General features: G+C 38.9%; 1 protein-coding gene and 1 long non-coding RNA gene across 2 annotated transcripts in view; one reads left to right on the top strand and one right to left on the bottom strand.

The window, feature by feature from the left end:
• Positions 1 to 16,031, bottom strand: part of GALNT10 (polypeptide N-acetylgalactosaminyltransferase 10) — a 206,915-nt gene that overhangs the window by 42,868 nt on the left and 148,016 nt on the right. Inside the window, exons 5-7 of the mRNA XM_029583336.1 lie at positions 9,097 to 9,282; positions 6,607 to 6,790; positions 4,896 to 5,013 (exon numbers count right to left, since the gene is read on the bottom strand). Of these exons, the coding sequence (XP_029439196.1) occupies positions 4,896 to 5,013; positions 6,607 to 6,790; positions 9,097 to 9,282 (488 nt within the window). The remainder of the gene's footprint in view (positions 1 to 4,895; positions 5,014 to 6,606; positions 6,791 to 9,096; positions 9,283 to 16,031) is intronic.
• The window catches only part of LOC115079630, a 76,678-nt gene that overhangs the window by 48,364 nt on the left and 12,283 nt on the right, over positions 1 to 16,031 (top strand). The window lies entirely within an intron of this gene.

The following is a 16,031-nucleotide window of genomic DNA, read 5'->3' as shown; positions in this document are numbered from 1 at the left end:
AAGTTATCGCTGCAATGAAAATAAATTCCCATTCACTCAGTGTTCTTCAAAATAACACTATCTGTGCTTCAACACCTGCCGTGACTCAGTCACAGTAAAGAGAAAGAGACAAACTCTACAAAGGAAACAGCTATGATTGGTTGTGTAATAAAATGGAAAAAGATTTTGATACTAATGTTACATCTATAAAACAAGGAAATAAAAATACAAAATTGCCAGACTTCCATCAGGATATGATATGATAAAGAATTTTTTTATTACTATACTACAGGCTCTAAACACTATTACATAGAAAAAATAATGTGCTATTTTATTATAAACACAAGCTTTTACATGTATGGAAATAAAATATAGAAATTACAACTCATAAAGCAGTTACATTTATTCCAATACTTAAGGATAATGAAGTAGTAGAAATACAACTCTTAAAAAGAACAGTACACTATTCAGGAAATTTTATTCTGATTTATATATGGTTGGACCTGATAATATAGAGAAAATCCCTCTTTAAACCTAGAGAACTAGGTAGCTCTGTGGGCGGGTCCCATGAGAGCAGGAATAAGGGTGTAGGAGAAGGCAGCTCCTGAAACACTGCTGTCCTAATTTATGTATGCCGTACTGGGTTTTTCTGATAAAGGTAAGTAGATTGAACTCTATTTGTGTTAGAAAGTATTCCTTAAGAAGAGAAGGCTGGACTCCTGTGTGGGTCGTGTCTCCAGCCAAAAAAAAAAAGGCCCCTCGGCTATGCCACAAGGTATTAAGAAATTAGAAAAAATATCATAAGGCTCCAGATTTACATGAACTGCCAAATTTTAGAACATTCTTTTGGAATATATGTATGCAGACTGGTAAATGAAATGTTGGATAAGGCTGAGGTTCTGGGAGTTGACCAATTTAATCCAGCAAAGGAACAATGGCTGTTATTCCCTATAAGGACAGATAATTAAAACCCAGAGCTTATTTTGCAAACATTATAGCCAAATGCTTCAAATATACAATTCAGCCTTTAATAGCTGAAGACCAAGCTGATTTTGTGTTTCAGGAAGAAGCGCAGAGATGAATGTAAGCAAAAGTTTAGTTTTTCTGCCGTTTCCTTTTACCTTTTGGTCTTCTAGCAGCCCATCCTGACTCCATCCACCACACGCTTCTTGCTTCAAATGTATTTGAAAAATGTTGTGTTATTTGTTTTTACCTCTATGGCAAGCTTCTTTTCAAATTTTCTCTTAGCCTGCTTAATTTTTTTTACATCTAACTTGCCAGTACTTATGCTCTTCCCTATTTTTCTCATTTGGGTCTGCTTTCCATTTTTCAAACATGCCCTTTGGCTTTAATTGCCTATTTAACCACACTGACAGTCATTTGATTTTCCTTGATCTTTTTTAATGCACAGAATATATTTTGTCTGGGCCTCAAGGATGACAGTTTTAAACACTATCCACACCTCCTGCAAGTCATACTTGTGGGTTACACCTTTCAGGTTTTGTTTTGGTTTTTTTTAACCCCCCCGTTTTATAGTTAAATGCTACCGCCTTCAACATATAGGTGAGTTTGACCTGGTATGCGATGTTATGCTTTAATTATATAATGTTATTCCTGTTTTGTTTTGTCCTCCTGCATTTGTCTTAATTGGATATCCTGTGAAGTTTTTACCTCTGCTTATGTGAGTGATGATGTAATCCACTTAGAACTGTGGATCAGCGGAATATAAATTTTTAAAAGAAATAGTATTCACCCTCCAATGATTATGCCAGATTTTATTACATTATGGTTACTGTTGCCAAGTGAATCCACCACCTTTCTTCTCTTGCACCAGGTCCTGCATGCCATTGAGAAATAGACCTAATATACTTCCACTTCTTTTGATTTCATGACTAACAGCTACATGAAGCAGTTATTGATGGCATCTAGGAACTTTACCTCCCTTGCATGACCTGATGTGACATTTTCCCCAATCAAACCTCAGGAAAGCGAAGTTTCCCATTATTATTGTGTTGCCCATTTTACTAGCCAGTTTAATCTGTTAGCATTTTGCAGTCATCCTGGCCAGTTGGGCGGTACTATATCTCGACTACTATATAGTCTTCTCTTTTACTCTTGGAGTTTCTATCCATAAGGATTCCAGAATTCAGTTTGTTTCCTGAAAAAATGTTTGTCCTGCTGGACTTTATGCCAACCTTAATAGAATGCCACCCCTCCACCAATTTTATCTGCTCTGTCATGTTGATATAATTTCTACCCTGGTATCAGTGTCCCATTGGTTATCTTCCTTCTACCAAACCTCTGAGATGCCTATTATGTCTATATCTTCCTTTAGTGCCATACATTCTAACTTTCCAGTTTTATTTTTTAGACTTTTGGCCTTTGCATATAGACATTTTAAAGTAGTTTTATTTGTATTTCTATTTTTATAACCTGATTATCAGATAATATACGCAGTTTGGAGTACATTTTTATCTGCATGCTCTGAATTACATTAGGAGTTTTTCAGTTTTTACAACCATCTCTCTACTGTGACATTCTAACTTATTTGGTTTGCCAGTATCCTCCCTCTGAACTGTGCACTGTTGAGCAACTATCGGCTTTCCCACATGTTCTAGTTCAAAAGCTACTCTATCTCATTTTCAAAAGTTTGTGCTAACAGCCTGGTTCAGGTGGAGTCATTCCATCAGAATAAGTTTCCCCTTCTCCAGAATGATCCCCAATTCCTCACAAACTAAAACCCTAATTTCTGCACAGTCTCAGTCATACATTGGAGATTGGCCTTCCTCTGGGGTTCTGAATTTCAATTTCCCACCTAAGAGCCTAAATGTAGCCCCCTAGAATTTCTCTTTTATACCTTTCTTTGTCATTGGTACCCACATGTACCACAACAGTTGACTCCTCCCCAGCACTCACTAAAATCATATAGGTAGTGTATGAGGTCCACTACCTTCGCAGGCAAGTTACCAAGTGATCCTTATGCCCACCAGCTACCCAGCTATCTTCTTTCTTAATGATTGAATCACCCATTACAATAGCAGCCCTATCCCTTTCTCTTCTGGGCATGTACTCCTGGAGAAACACACTCAGTGTGAGAGGATAAAGCATCACCTGAAGGGCAGGTCCTAGATACAGGATAACTTCCTGCCACACCAAGGTGATGATCACCAGCCAGGTAACCTTCAAAGCAGCACAAGGGCTGCTAGACTGGATTTGGGACTACTCTAAGTAGCCCCTGAAGGTCTCCATACGTCTGTCTACTTCAGCTACTTCAGGTCTGCATGCTGGCCTCCAGAGATCAGACTCATTCTCTGACAGGCAGGAGCTCTTTGCACTGGGTACACACATTAAACCTTTCACCATCAGGTAGATAGTCATACATGGGACACTCAGTCCAAAAAACTGGATAGCCCCCATCTCACTGCTAGACATCTTAATTTGTTGAATGGATAAAGTGATTAAGGAGTAGATGTGTCTCAGTTCAAGGGTTGTTAAATGTGATTAGTGTTTTTAAAATTTATTAGGTGTCTTAAAATCTATGATTTTTAAATTTGACAACTAGGTGATTAATATTACTTAGTGACGGACCAGCAGCAGGACTAAAATTAGTTAATCACAGTAATCAGGGTTAATTGTTTTGAAGACTTTCCTCCTAGTGGGGGTGATATCTAAATATCAAAAAATATCAAAAAATAAGAGAGGGGTGGAGTGGGAGTGAGGGAATCAAACTGACAACTAATTGCCCAGAAACCAGAACTCTCACCTTCTCAAATCGAGTAAGTGACCATTGAAACCCACAATTCGAACACTGGAAAGAAATACTAGGTTACAAGCTCAGAAAATCAAAGCCTTTTTCCGTACTACACAAACAATTGTAACCCTGGCAAATGAATTCTAACCCTGGCAAATGAATTCTAACCTTAAAACTAGCAAATAATATAAATAGCCAGTAATAGTTAACTCTCCAAGTATCTTTTTTTTAAATTTTGTATGAAGATTTATGCGTTTCTTTCTAGCAAGTCCACAATTACCACCAGCAGATGAAAGTTCCCTTGTCAGCACTTCCTCTTGTCTTCCCATTGATGTGTTGCTGTGCTGCCACTTCAGCAGTTTATGGGGGCCGCATAATCTCATGGAAATTCATGACCCTATGCCATTCAAACTTCAAGAGACTGCTGGGGTAGCACCACGTGGCAATACTTTGGTGCGAGGACCACAAGCAGCTTAGAGAAATCACTGCTATATACTTGCTTCTCTGGCTTTACAGTCACTTCCTCACATCTAAAAATCATGTGTACTTATCCCATGTTTTGTTTTATTTTATTTTTTAGCACTAGATTTGCATTCAATACCTCGGCTGGGAGGCTGCTCCATATAATCTACCAACTTTTCTGCGAAGGAAGATTTTCTTATGTTACTTCTTACTCTACTAAATCATTCAATAAAGTGGCAAAAAAATACCACATAAATCTATTCAATAAAACAGAGTGTTATTGAAAATCTCCAAAAGATTGTGCTAATGTATGAGAGAGAAAAGAATATCATAAATAATGAGTGTAAATAGCCAGACTCTCATATCACAGAGCACAAACAATCATCTTTTGTTTAGCACTTATGATTACAAGTCTCAATGGCTTTTTTTTGTGAAACTAATGTGCTTCATGCACAAAAGAATCATGAAAAACAAAGCATCAAATCAATCAAAATAAATGTCCAAAATATCACTTCACTCTACCCCCATTTTAATTCTCACATCAAGAGCCATTCTTGTCAAACTTCTTTTCCACTAAAAGATTTTGGCCTGCTGTGTATTTATATCTGTAAAGCATTTGAATGTCCCTTTTCAAGGAACTATATAGATGACATTCTTTTAGGTCTTTTTCAAGTGACAATGATGCTAATAGAACATAACTTACCTTAAAGGATAATTCATATTGTTCTCCACCCCAGATTTCTAGACCTGTATCATAACCTCCTAGCTCCCAGAACCACTTTTTCTCAACTGCAAATAATCCACCAGCCATTACCGGAGACCTTAAAAAAACAAACAAACAAAACAAAAAAAAACAAAGAAAAAAGAGAGAGACACCTTCAGGCAACTTGTTTTTGACAAAGATATGATTTTTTTCTCAGACACTGTTTGATAGTTGGGACTTGGTATGCTGGGTCAAGTACTGTATTTAAACTATTTGCTAGCTAAGTAGTACTCAGAGTGACTGCTGAATGAAGCTTTTGGTTATAGTGCACTAAATAACCTGCAAGTAAGGAAAACAGATGTGGTCATACAAGAATGACAGCTGGAGAGGAGTAATGAAAGAGGTCTTAGAATAAATATCAACATATACAGATTAGCATCAAACAGCATTGGGTGTTTTTGCATTAATGGGTGTTTTGCTCTTCTACTCTGAAAATATAGTAGCCTTAGAAGCTTTTACATAGAAACAGAAATGACGGCAGAAAAAGACCAAATGGCTCATCCAGTCTGCCCAGCAAGCTTTCACACTTATTTTTCTCATACTTATCTGTTACTCTGACTGCTGAGGTCAGGGCCCTTATTGGTAACTTTTTGGTTCTAATTTCCTTCCACCCCCGCCACTGATGTAGAGAGCAGTGCCGGAGCTGCATCTAAGTGAAGTATCTAGCTAATTGGTTAGGGGTAGTAACCGCCGTAATAAGCAAGCTACTCCCACGCTTGTTTACCCTGCCTGTGCAATTCAGTCCTTGTTAGTTGTCTGAATATAAATCCTCTTTACTTCATTCCCCCCTGCCGTTATAGCAGTGAGCTATGCTGGATATGCATTGAAAGTGAAGTATCAGGCTTATTTGGTTTGGGATAGCAACTGCCGTAACAAGCAAGCTACTCCCCTGCTTTTTTGTGGATGCAAATCCCTTTTTCCACATTTACTCTTGCCATTGGAGCATAGAGCAATGTTGGAGTCGCATTAACCATGTGTATGTTTATTGAATAAGGATATTAATCTCCAGGTAGTAGCCATCATTCCCGCAAGCAAGCCACCCCCATGCCTCTTCCCTTCATTCACATCCTCTAGACTTTATGAATCCACAGTGTTTATCCCACGCCCCTTAGACATCCTTCACAGTTGTGGTCTTCTCCACTTCCTCCGGAAGGGCATTCCAGGCATCCACCACCCTCTCCGTGAAGAAATACTTCCTCACATTGGTTCTGAGTCTTCCTCCCTGGAGTTTTAAATCGTGACCCCTGGTTCTGCTGATATTTTTGCAACGAAAAAGGTTTGTCGTTGTCTTTGGATCATTAAAACCTTTCAAGTATCTGAAAGTTTGAATCATATCACCCCTGTTCCTCCTTTCCTCCAGGGTGTACATATTTAGATTCTTCCATCTCTTCTCATAAGTCATTTGATGAAGACTCTCCACCTTTTTGGTCGCCCTTCTCTGGATCGCCTCTATCCTGTCTCTGTCCCTTCGGAGATGCGATCTCCAGAACTGAACACAGTATTCCAGGTGAGGCCTCACCAAGGACCTGTATGAGGGAATAATCACTTCCCATTTCTTACTCTATATTCCTCTCTCTATGCAGCCCAGCATTCAATGCAGTTTTGATTTTGGGTTTTCAAATGTATACTCTGTTGGAATGTGATTACTTACTCAAAAGGATCACTGGCATCTAATTTCATTAACTCAATAGGTATTGGAATCCGCTTATAGAACATTTCCCAGTCAAATACTCCTCTCATGGCATCTCCTGCTTGTGTCTCATAGCCAAAGTTATCATGGTCAATGACATCAATCATTGGACAGACAATGGTCTTGCGGTTCTGAACAATACGATCTGAAGGGGAGATAAATAAATAAAGGAGATATGTAGTAGGAGGTTGAGGGAAAATAGAGAAAAATGTATTGAAAGATATCAGAATTATTTTACTATGATAAGAGGTCATGATTTGAGGCTAAAAGGGAATAGTCTCGGGAGTACAATTCTGGTCACCGCATCTCAAAAAAGATATAGTTGCGATGGAGAAGGTACAGAGAAAGGCAACCAAAATGATAAAGGGGATGGAACAGTTCCCCTATGAGGAAAGGCTGAAGAGGTTAGGGCTATTCAGCTTGGAGAAGAGACAGCTGAGGGGAGATATGATAGAGGTCTCTAAGATCATGAGAGGTCTTGAACGAATAGATGTGAATTGGTTATTTATACTTTTGAATAATAGAAGGACAAGGGGGCATTCCATGAAGTTAGCAAGTAGCACACTTAAGACTAATCGAAGAAAATTCTTTTTCACTCAACGCACAATAATGCTCTGGAATTTGTTGCCAGAGGATGTGGTTAGTGCAGTTAGTGTAGCTGGGTTCAAAAAAGGTTTGGATAAGTTCTTGGAGAAGTCCATTAACGGCTATTAATCAAATTTACTTAGGGAATAGCCACTGCTATTAATTGCATCAGTAGCATGGGATCTTCTTAGTGTTTGGGTAATTGCCAGGTTCTTGTGGCCTGGTTTTGGCCTCTGTTGGAAACAGGATGCTGGGCTGATGGACCCTTGGTCTGACCCAGCATGGCAATTTCTTATGTTCTTATGAAATATTTCTTAATATCTAGAGAACGGAAATGCATGAAGCAACCTCCCACTGGAAGTGGAAGAGACAAAAATCAGTATCACAATTTAAGATAGCATGGAATAGGCACAGAAGATTCTTACTTTTGAGGATAAAAGGTAAAGCTAGAGTTCAAACAGTCTGCAATATATAAATAGAAGGGAAAAATAGGTAGACTAGATGGACCTTGTGGTCTTTATTAGGGATGTGCGTATGATTGAAACTACATAGACAACAACATTCTTCATATTGATTTTTTAAAAAGAAACAATATAAAATGAAATTGTGTATTTTCTAATTATTTTTAATGTGCACTATTTGCCGAAATAAAAAAATGAAAAAAGCCCTGAAATTCAGGAGGCAACAACTCCTCAAAGAAACAAAATGATATTTGGCCTATACAACCCTAGTCTTTATCTGCCAAAACATTCTATGTTTATGTTTCATTAACTACAAAACTGTTAAAGAAAAAATGCTTATACTTTTTTTGTGGATATATAAAAAGAACTCATGCAATTAAGTGGGCTTGTTTTGTCCAGGCTTGCTTGGGTTAAATGAAACAAAATATAGGTGGACCTTCTGAGGATTTTGTTCATGTCTATTGGGAAAGGATACCTGCTCCTGGACTTTTTCTTAGGTTTTGGCTCAGTAGTTTTAAGTTGATTCCTGGATGCTGATGCTTTTATACTGATGCCTTTGGCACCAATGAGGATGCATTTGGCTTTGAAGTGGAACTGAAGAAGCTGAGAAGCTTCAGTATTTGGAATTTGATGACTTTAGGTGACATCTTTGAGCAGATGTCTTTGATGACTTAGGGACATCATTCTCAAGGCCCACACTCCACAGGCAATCCCTACGGTAGTCTGTCATCTTTCGATTGTGTGACGGGCACTGCTTGAAGCCTTTGACTTTCTTCTCTGACACTAAAGAAAAACAACTAAAGAGACATCAAAAGATGAAGCTTTAGTGAGAAAATAGGCCATACCATCATAAATGTGTGTGTGTGGGGGGGAGGGGGCGGACCCTGGGGCTTAGCACTTGGAATGAAACAATGAAATTTACTATTTGTGAAGAAAAAAAAACCCTGTTCAAAGACAAGAAAAGAAGAAGCATGCCCAAACAATGGGAAGAACCTCTGAAGACAGAACAAACATGCCCGATCAGGTGTGTGGACAAAAATGGACTGTTGGGGACCCTACGTGGTAACAGGGCAGGAGTTCCCATGCAGGTCAAGGAAAGCTTTCTAGGCATTTCTACAGCTGTGGAAGAAATGCTCTGAGTCAGCACTGTCGGATGATGTCACCCACTTGAGTGACCAATTCATCCTACTCATTGACGGAGAAATGAAAATAACCATCTAAAAAAATTTGTATTAAGTAACTAGCATATATTGAGAAAAAGGAAGCGGTTCCTTGAAGAATAGTTAAATCTTCCTCAGTTAGGCATAGGGATCTGGACATGTAAATAAGTCCTGGTTTTTAGGAGACCCGTCATGACTCTCTTGCTACGCTAATCATTTGTTAACATTTCAACAAGTATTCTTACCTAGCAAGGGTGGTAGCCAGTTCACGTTGACTTCACAGTGAGAATCTAAGAATGTGAGGACCTCTCCAGTTGCCAAAGAGGCACCCAACACTCGAGTTCTAATCAGTCCCTCACGCTTGTTGGCTCTAACAATTTTCACCTTCGGAAAGGGAACTATGTACTCTTCCAAACGCGTCCTCAGGTGCTCTGTAAAACAGGAAATTTACATTTTTTTTTGTATCTCTGGTAAAATCTCACTGATAATTTAGCTCTGTATTTATGATAATACTAATAATTTTTCATTTTCAGCATTAGCATTCTTAGGAGTACAGCACAAGAAAAGCCACAATTTTCCCAAGATAATTAGGGCACTAATGTACACAGTAAAGCACTTGATTTGATTTATATGCGCGCTATTTGGTTTGACTGGAGTGGATGAATATTATACAGTGAAACAACTATTTGGGTTAATAATGTTTAAATATTAAATTGTGGAACATAATAAAATCAAGATAAATTAGTGGAGCAACTGGCCTTTCTGCTTTTTGATACAAATAAGATCTGAATAGAATGTGAGTCCATTAATTGTAAGTTCTTTGGGAAATGCTTGAGAGGCAGCTCTGAGACCTTTGTACTTCAAAAATAATTACAATGCAAATGTGCATTTTTACCATGAACACCATTTCAGAGTTAATCAGACCCAGGTATACTGAAAAATACTGCACTGGTGGCTAACACTGATGAGGGGGAGACGTGGGGAAAAAAAATGGAAACTATTTTTCTGGCTGCCAGTTAATTAAAGCAGCATTGCCAAATGCTCATGAAGAAGGTGGTTTGAAAATGTAACCTTGCTGCAGCACAGCAGAACTACTACTGGGGAGGTTATTTCTGAAACTGTCATTTAAAAATCAGTTTCCCCGATTGCGGAAAGAATGGCAGAGTGCCCTTGGTCCCCTGTAATTCTCATCATGGCCGCAGCCCTCAGTTTGCAGGGTGGTTAGGAGCAGAGAAGGAAGAAGTAAAGATCCAATTTAATGGAATTTTTAAAGGTGGGGATGTGTAGGGGAAATAAACTTTCCCAGTTGATCTGCTGTCTGGTTACAAGATTTGCCTTTTAGTAGTATGGAATTTTAATTCTGCCACATGTAGAAGTCAACATTTCTTTACGTGGAAACAGCTTTTTTTTTCTTCCCTGAACTGGAATTACTTAAAAAAATAAATAATAGCACCCTTTCCACACTCCTTCCTTCATATACTCAGCAGATTTTAATTTTTCTTTAAGTAGGAGGCATGGGTGTTTTAAAAAAAACTTCTGTAATTATTACAATATCAATACACATAAATTGTTTGAATTCTTGGAATACAAGAAAAAATATTTTATGAATGCAATAACGCTTGAGCTGGTGAATGCAGCTCTCAGGAATGCACCTGGGGTGTGCAGTTATCTCGGTATAAAGACACTCTCCTGTATGTTATTGCTTACTTTAATCATGATGGAATGATTTAAAACATTTATTTTAAAAAAGGTTATACTACAGGGCAAAAATTGCATTGAAAATTTTATGGAGCTTTTAAAAAATATTATATTATGGCACCCAGTCATGCTGGGTGACTTTATTGCAAAGGCAATTTCTTTTAATGAAAGTTGTTAGGTAAGCTGGATGAACTCCAAAAAGCAGTGGGATGGATACACAGACACACATAAAAAATATATATATTTGTGTGTGTGTGTGTGTGTGTGTGAGACTTTAGGTTTTGCAAGACTTGCTGATAACTAAGTTCATGTATAGCACCTACTGACACATTACTAATTAGGAGTACTTAAATCATCTTCCCTTAGTTTTGCTGTTATAAATAACACTTTATAAGTAAAAATGGGGAAACCATGATCTATCCAATAAAAATGGGTGCTTTGATCAAGAGCTCATAAGAAAATGCTGTCCTTGTAGTAGTCAACAGAAAGATTTACCTGTACACTACCCCTGGGAAACTTATACAGAAAAACTACACAATAAATCACAGACATTTTCCAAAAAAAATTTTTTTTAAATGTTAACAGGCAGCAGCTATAAGTTTTATCTTGGGGTGTGCTTTCATTTCTGCTCAAAAACCCCTGAAAAACTGTTCATAATATTAACGCCAAACACCGTACAAAATAACATAAATGTAACATACTATTATCAATTTTGAACATCTTATTTACATGCTTAAAGTGCACTTAACACATAAATATCCTATGGACAATTCAATGGCAAAAACTGAAGCATTTTGCCAAAGCCCACTTAGATGCATAAAGTAAAAATATTAAAAAAACATTTAGTTTTCCATATGTAAATCCTTTTTGAAAAGCACCCCTTTAGGGCTAAATAATAAATTCAAAATTTAGAAAGTGTTTGAAGATGAACAACACTGGGAGATTATAAGTAGTGATTTCAACTAGGCAACAGGTATAATGCATTCATAAAATATAGGAGTTTACTATACAAGGGCTCCATTCTATTGTCATCGATAATGTATAAATCTTTTACAATATACCTAACACTCAGAGATCAAAAGTAGAAACATTTGCCCTGGAAACCTTTGGAGTTACCTGGTCAAAGATTTCAAAATTTGCCCTGGTAACTTATCCACACAAAAGGTGGCGGGGGGGGGAGGAACATCAGCCAGCAAGCATTGATACTCAGAGCTACTTGGATAAAGTTAGTCGGGTTAGGTCTGCTTGGAAAAACTGCTGTCCTAAAGTTACACAGGTAACTTTCACTGGGTACAGTCAGCAGAATACGTATCCCGATATGACTATCTGGGGAAAAGTTACCTGGGTAGCTTTCCCATTCAGTGGCCCACTGAAGATCAAGGAGTATTGTGTTGATGGCAGGTAAGGATCGTTGGGCAAAACTAGATGGGCCTAATTTCTTTTCTGATTCCGTGGTTTAGACTCAAGTGAATTTCTGGCTTTTCCCTCTCCTCTTCGCAACTAGGATCTCCTATGCTTACTCCAGGCTTTCTTGAATTCTGTTACTATCTTTATCTCCATTGGGAAAGCATTTCATGCATCCACCATCATTTTCATGAAAAAATGTTCTCTGACGTTACTCCAGAGTCTACTGTTTTGGAGCTCCATCCCATGACCTCTAGTTTTAGAATTCCTAAAGTTTCAAGATGGCAGATGTAAACACGAATTGCTTGTATAGCAACCTCTGCTTACAAATCTGAAGAGGACGCAGGGTCTGAGGGAGCTCTGTATTACCATCCAAGGCAGCAGGGCATTCTTAGCTATGAGAGCTAGTGGATGAACAATATTTAGGAAGAATATTAAAGAGTTATTCCTTGGCCAGTCAGGGATTAATAATGAGTAATATAAATTTATCCCAGAAATTAGTAAAGAAGTTAGCCATGGGTGAAAATATTAAATCCATGCATAGATTCTAGGCCTTTCTTTATGATACAGCAGCCATTTTTGTATGGATGTGATCTGGGTGTACATGCATATCTGGCTGCAGGCTTAGCACATTTGTCACAGCTACTAGTAGAGTAATGATGGCCCTAAAAGCTTCTGATGGGCAAAGTGTGATCAATGCTCTGTCAGTGATTGGCAGACCTCTCTCTAATAAATTAATTACTAATCTTGCTAGCTCTATCCTTTCTACCTGCCTCTATCTTCCTTCCAGCTTGTCTTTAAGCCTCCAAGTTTTCCATACCTTGTTGATTGTAACTTTGACTTATTCCTTTTCCTTTGTTATCTATTATTTACCAGAATTGTTACCTCAGTTTTACCCTTTGTTAAAATGTAAACCGATCCGATATGGTTATCTACTATGAAGGTCGGTATAAAAAACTGCTAAATAAATAAATAAATGTGCAACATATGTTTTCATACTCCAGCAAGGTATATTATGAGAGTTTGTACAAAACAATCATGCTTCTCTCTAAATGTTACTGAACTCACAGTTATGGTAGTCACAAATGTCTCTAAAAGTAATGGATTCCATGGCTTCTATGACAAAGCCTAATCTCTTTTATTACCGAATCCTTTTATTTATTAATAGAAATGTATACTATGAGTATTTTGCGGGGCAGTAGGCAAGAGAGAATGCAGGGAGTTTAAGTGCTGTAGGTAATATACTGTTCCCTAGTGAGATTTGGATATTAAAGCCAACTTGCTAATGGATTTTACAGTGGTGAATTTATTCATTTCTGATCATACTCTAAAGTGATGCAATTTCCGTGTGTAAGTGCACTTAGAAAGACTGGAAGACCACTGATAAAAAGCCAATTGACTGGAAATAGCTCAGCTGTAAGAGTTACTTAAAAAAAAACAACAACAAAAAAACCCTCCTGGATCATGCTTTCATATTTACCTTCTCCAACACCTAAACAAGTGAAAAAATGACAAATCCACCATGGTTATACAATTTTTGATACTAAATCACAAAAAACATGCATATTTATGAGTTACAAGAATGACAATTCTCTTTTCCTCACCCTCCCTCAAGCATAAAGAATTTTATTTTTTTTTTTTAGCTTACAACATCTAGTGAACATATAGTACTACATTTTTTTTAAACTCTGATTTTGCACATCCCTTGGATACAGGTTCAGTTTTCCCATGACCCAAGCAGATGTAGTAGAGGGGGCTTACCACCTGGTAATGCTCTGGGACAGGTTGGCAGCAAAGGGTTTATGTTGGACTGTTAAACACCAAAAGAATAGCAGCAGTCCTCTAGCTCTAGCATCTCCAAGACTATTCCACAAACGGACTTCCTGGTCAACAAATTCAGAAGCTCAGGATGAAGACAGAATTTCTCCCTAACATAGGCAAACACAATATACTGTAAAAAGATGTCAGATATTCATAGCAATCAAGGAAGGTTTGCATAGAATACATTGAATTTATATTCTAAACATAACAATGAATATGGCTGATAAAAGACCAAAAAGGGCCATTTAGTTTGCTCATTTGAGGGTAGATTTTTAAAGAAGCGTGCGTGCGTCAATGTGCGCATGCTAACCAGTGCACATAGAAACATAGAAATGACGGCAGAAGAAGACCAAACGGCCCATCCAGTCTGCCCAGCAAGTTTCGCACTTTTTTTTTCTCATACTTATCTGTTATTCTTGGCTCTTAGTAACCTTTTGGCTCTATTTCCCTTCCACCCCCATGTTTAATGTAGAGAGCAGTGTTGGAGCTGAATCTAAGTGAAATATCTAGCTTAATTAGTTAGGGGTAGTAACCGCCACAATAAGCAAGCTACACTCATGCTTATTTGTTTATCCAGACTATGTAATTCAGTCCTTGTTGGTTGTTGTCTGTATATAGATCCACTTTTCTTCATTCCCCCTGTCGAAGCAGAGAGCTATGCTGGATATGCGTGAAGTATCAGTCTCTCCCCTGTCGTTGAAGCAGAGAGCTATGCTGGATATGCATTGAAAGTGAAGTATCAGGCTTATTTGGTTTGGGGTAGTAACCGCGGTAACAAGCAAGTTACTCCCTGCATTTCTGTGAATGCAAATCCTTTTTTCCACATTCATTCATGTCCTCTAGACTTATGGATCCACAGTGTTTATCCCACGCCTCTTTGAAGTCCTTCACAGTTCTGGTCTTCACCACTTCCTCCGGAAGAGCATTCCAGGCATCTACCACCCTCTCCGTGAAGAAATACTTCCTGACATTGGTTCTGAGTCTTCCTCCCTGGAGCTTCAAATCATGACCCCTGGTTCTGCTGATTTTTTTCTGACGGAAAAAGTTTATCGTTGTCTTTGGATCATTAAAACCTTTCAAGTATCTGAAAGTCTGTATCATATCACCTCTACTCCTCCTTTCCTTCAGGGTGTACATATTTAGATTCTTCAAACTCTCCTCATAAGTCATTCGATGAAGATCTTCCACCTTTTTGGTCACCCTTCTCTGGACCGCCTCCATCTTGACTCTGTCTCTTTGGAGATACGGTCTCCAGAACTGAACACATTACTCCAGGTGAGGCCTCACCAAGGACCTGTACAAGGGGATAATCACTTCCCATTTCTTACTCGATATTCTTCTCTCTATGCAGCCCAGCATTCTTCTGGCTTTAGCTATCGCCTTGTCACATTGTTTCGCTGACTTCAGATCATTAGACACTATCACCCCAAGGTCTCTCTCCTGCTCCGTGCACATCAGCCTTTCTCCCCCCATCGAATACAGTTCATTCGGATTTCCACTCCCCATATGCATGACTCTGCACTTCTTGGCATTGAATCTCAGCTGGCATATCTTCGACCACTCTTCCAGCTTCCTTAAATCCCGTCTCATTCACTCCACTCCTTCCGGCGTGTCCACTCTGTTGCAGATCTTAGTGTTGTTGTGAGCAATGTCACTCAAAGATATTGATCAGGACCAGTCCCAATACTGATCCTTACGGTACACTGCTTAAAACCGCTCTCTTCACGTTATAAAATTGGCAGCACACGCAAGGGGGGGACGGGGGGGACTTGAGAATTTCCTACATAGCAACACATCCCGGCCTTCCCCAGTTCCCTCCCAGTCCACTCCAATTAAGAAGTGGACTGGGAGGGAACTTCCCTACCCTTCCCACCCCCTAAATCAAAAATTTTGTTTTTTTTAACCTTTGTTGAGCAACTTATTTCAGTTCCCAAGCTGAAGTAAGTTGCGCGTGCCAGCAGCCAGCTGGTGCATGAGACTCCGGGACAACGAACAATGGCGCTGACCCGGCCCATCCTGGTCGTTCCCCCCCCCCCCCCGCCCCCGCCCCTTCCATGAGGCATGTCACTCGAGCACCTACCGGCCTTTACGCGCATGGCTGCGCTCTTGGAAAAATTTGCCCGGCATGCGTAAGGCCTGGCCACACCCTTAAAGGCCAGAATTTACACACGCTGGGCATTTAAAATCTGCACGTTGATATTCATGCATATTTGTTCCCACTTGCAGCCCAACACCAGCTTCCTCTTCCCACATCAAA

This window comes from Rhinatrema bivittatum, chromosome 18, assembly GCF_901001135.1.
Source record: "Rhinatrema bivittatum chromosome 18, aRhiBiv1.1, whole genome shotgun sequence".
Lineage (NCBI taxonomy): Eukaryota > Metazoa > Chordata > Amphibia > Gymnophiona > Rhinatrematidae > Rhinatrema > Rhinatrema bivittatum.
Note: the sequence above shows the minus strand (reverse complement) of the source record. Positions and strands in the feature narration are given on the sequence as shown.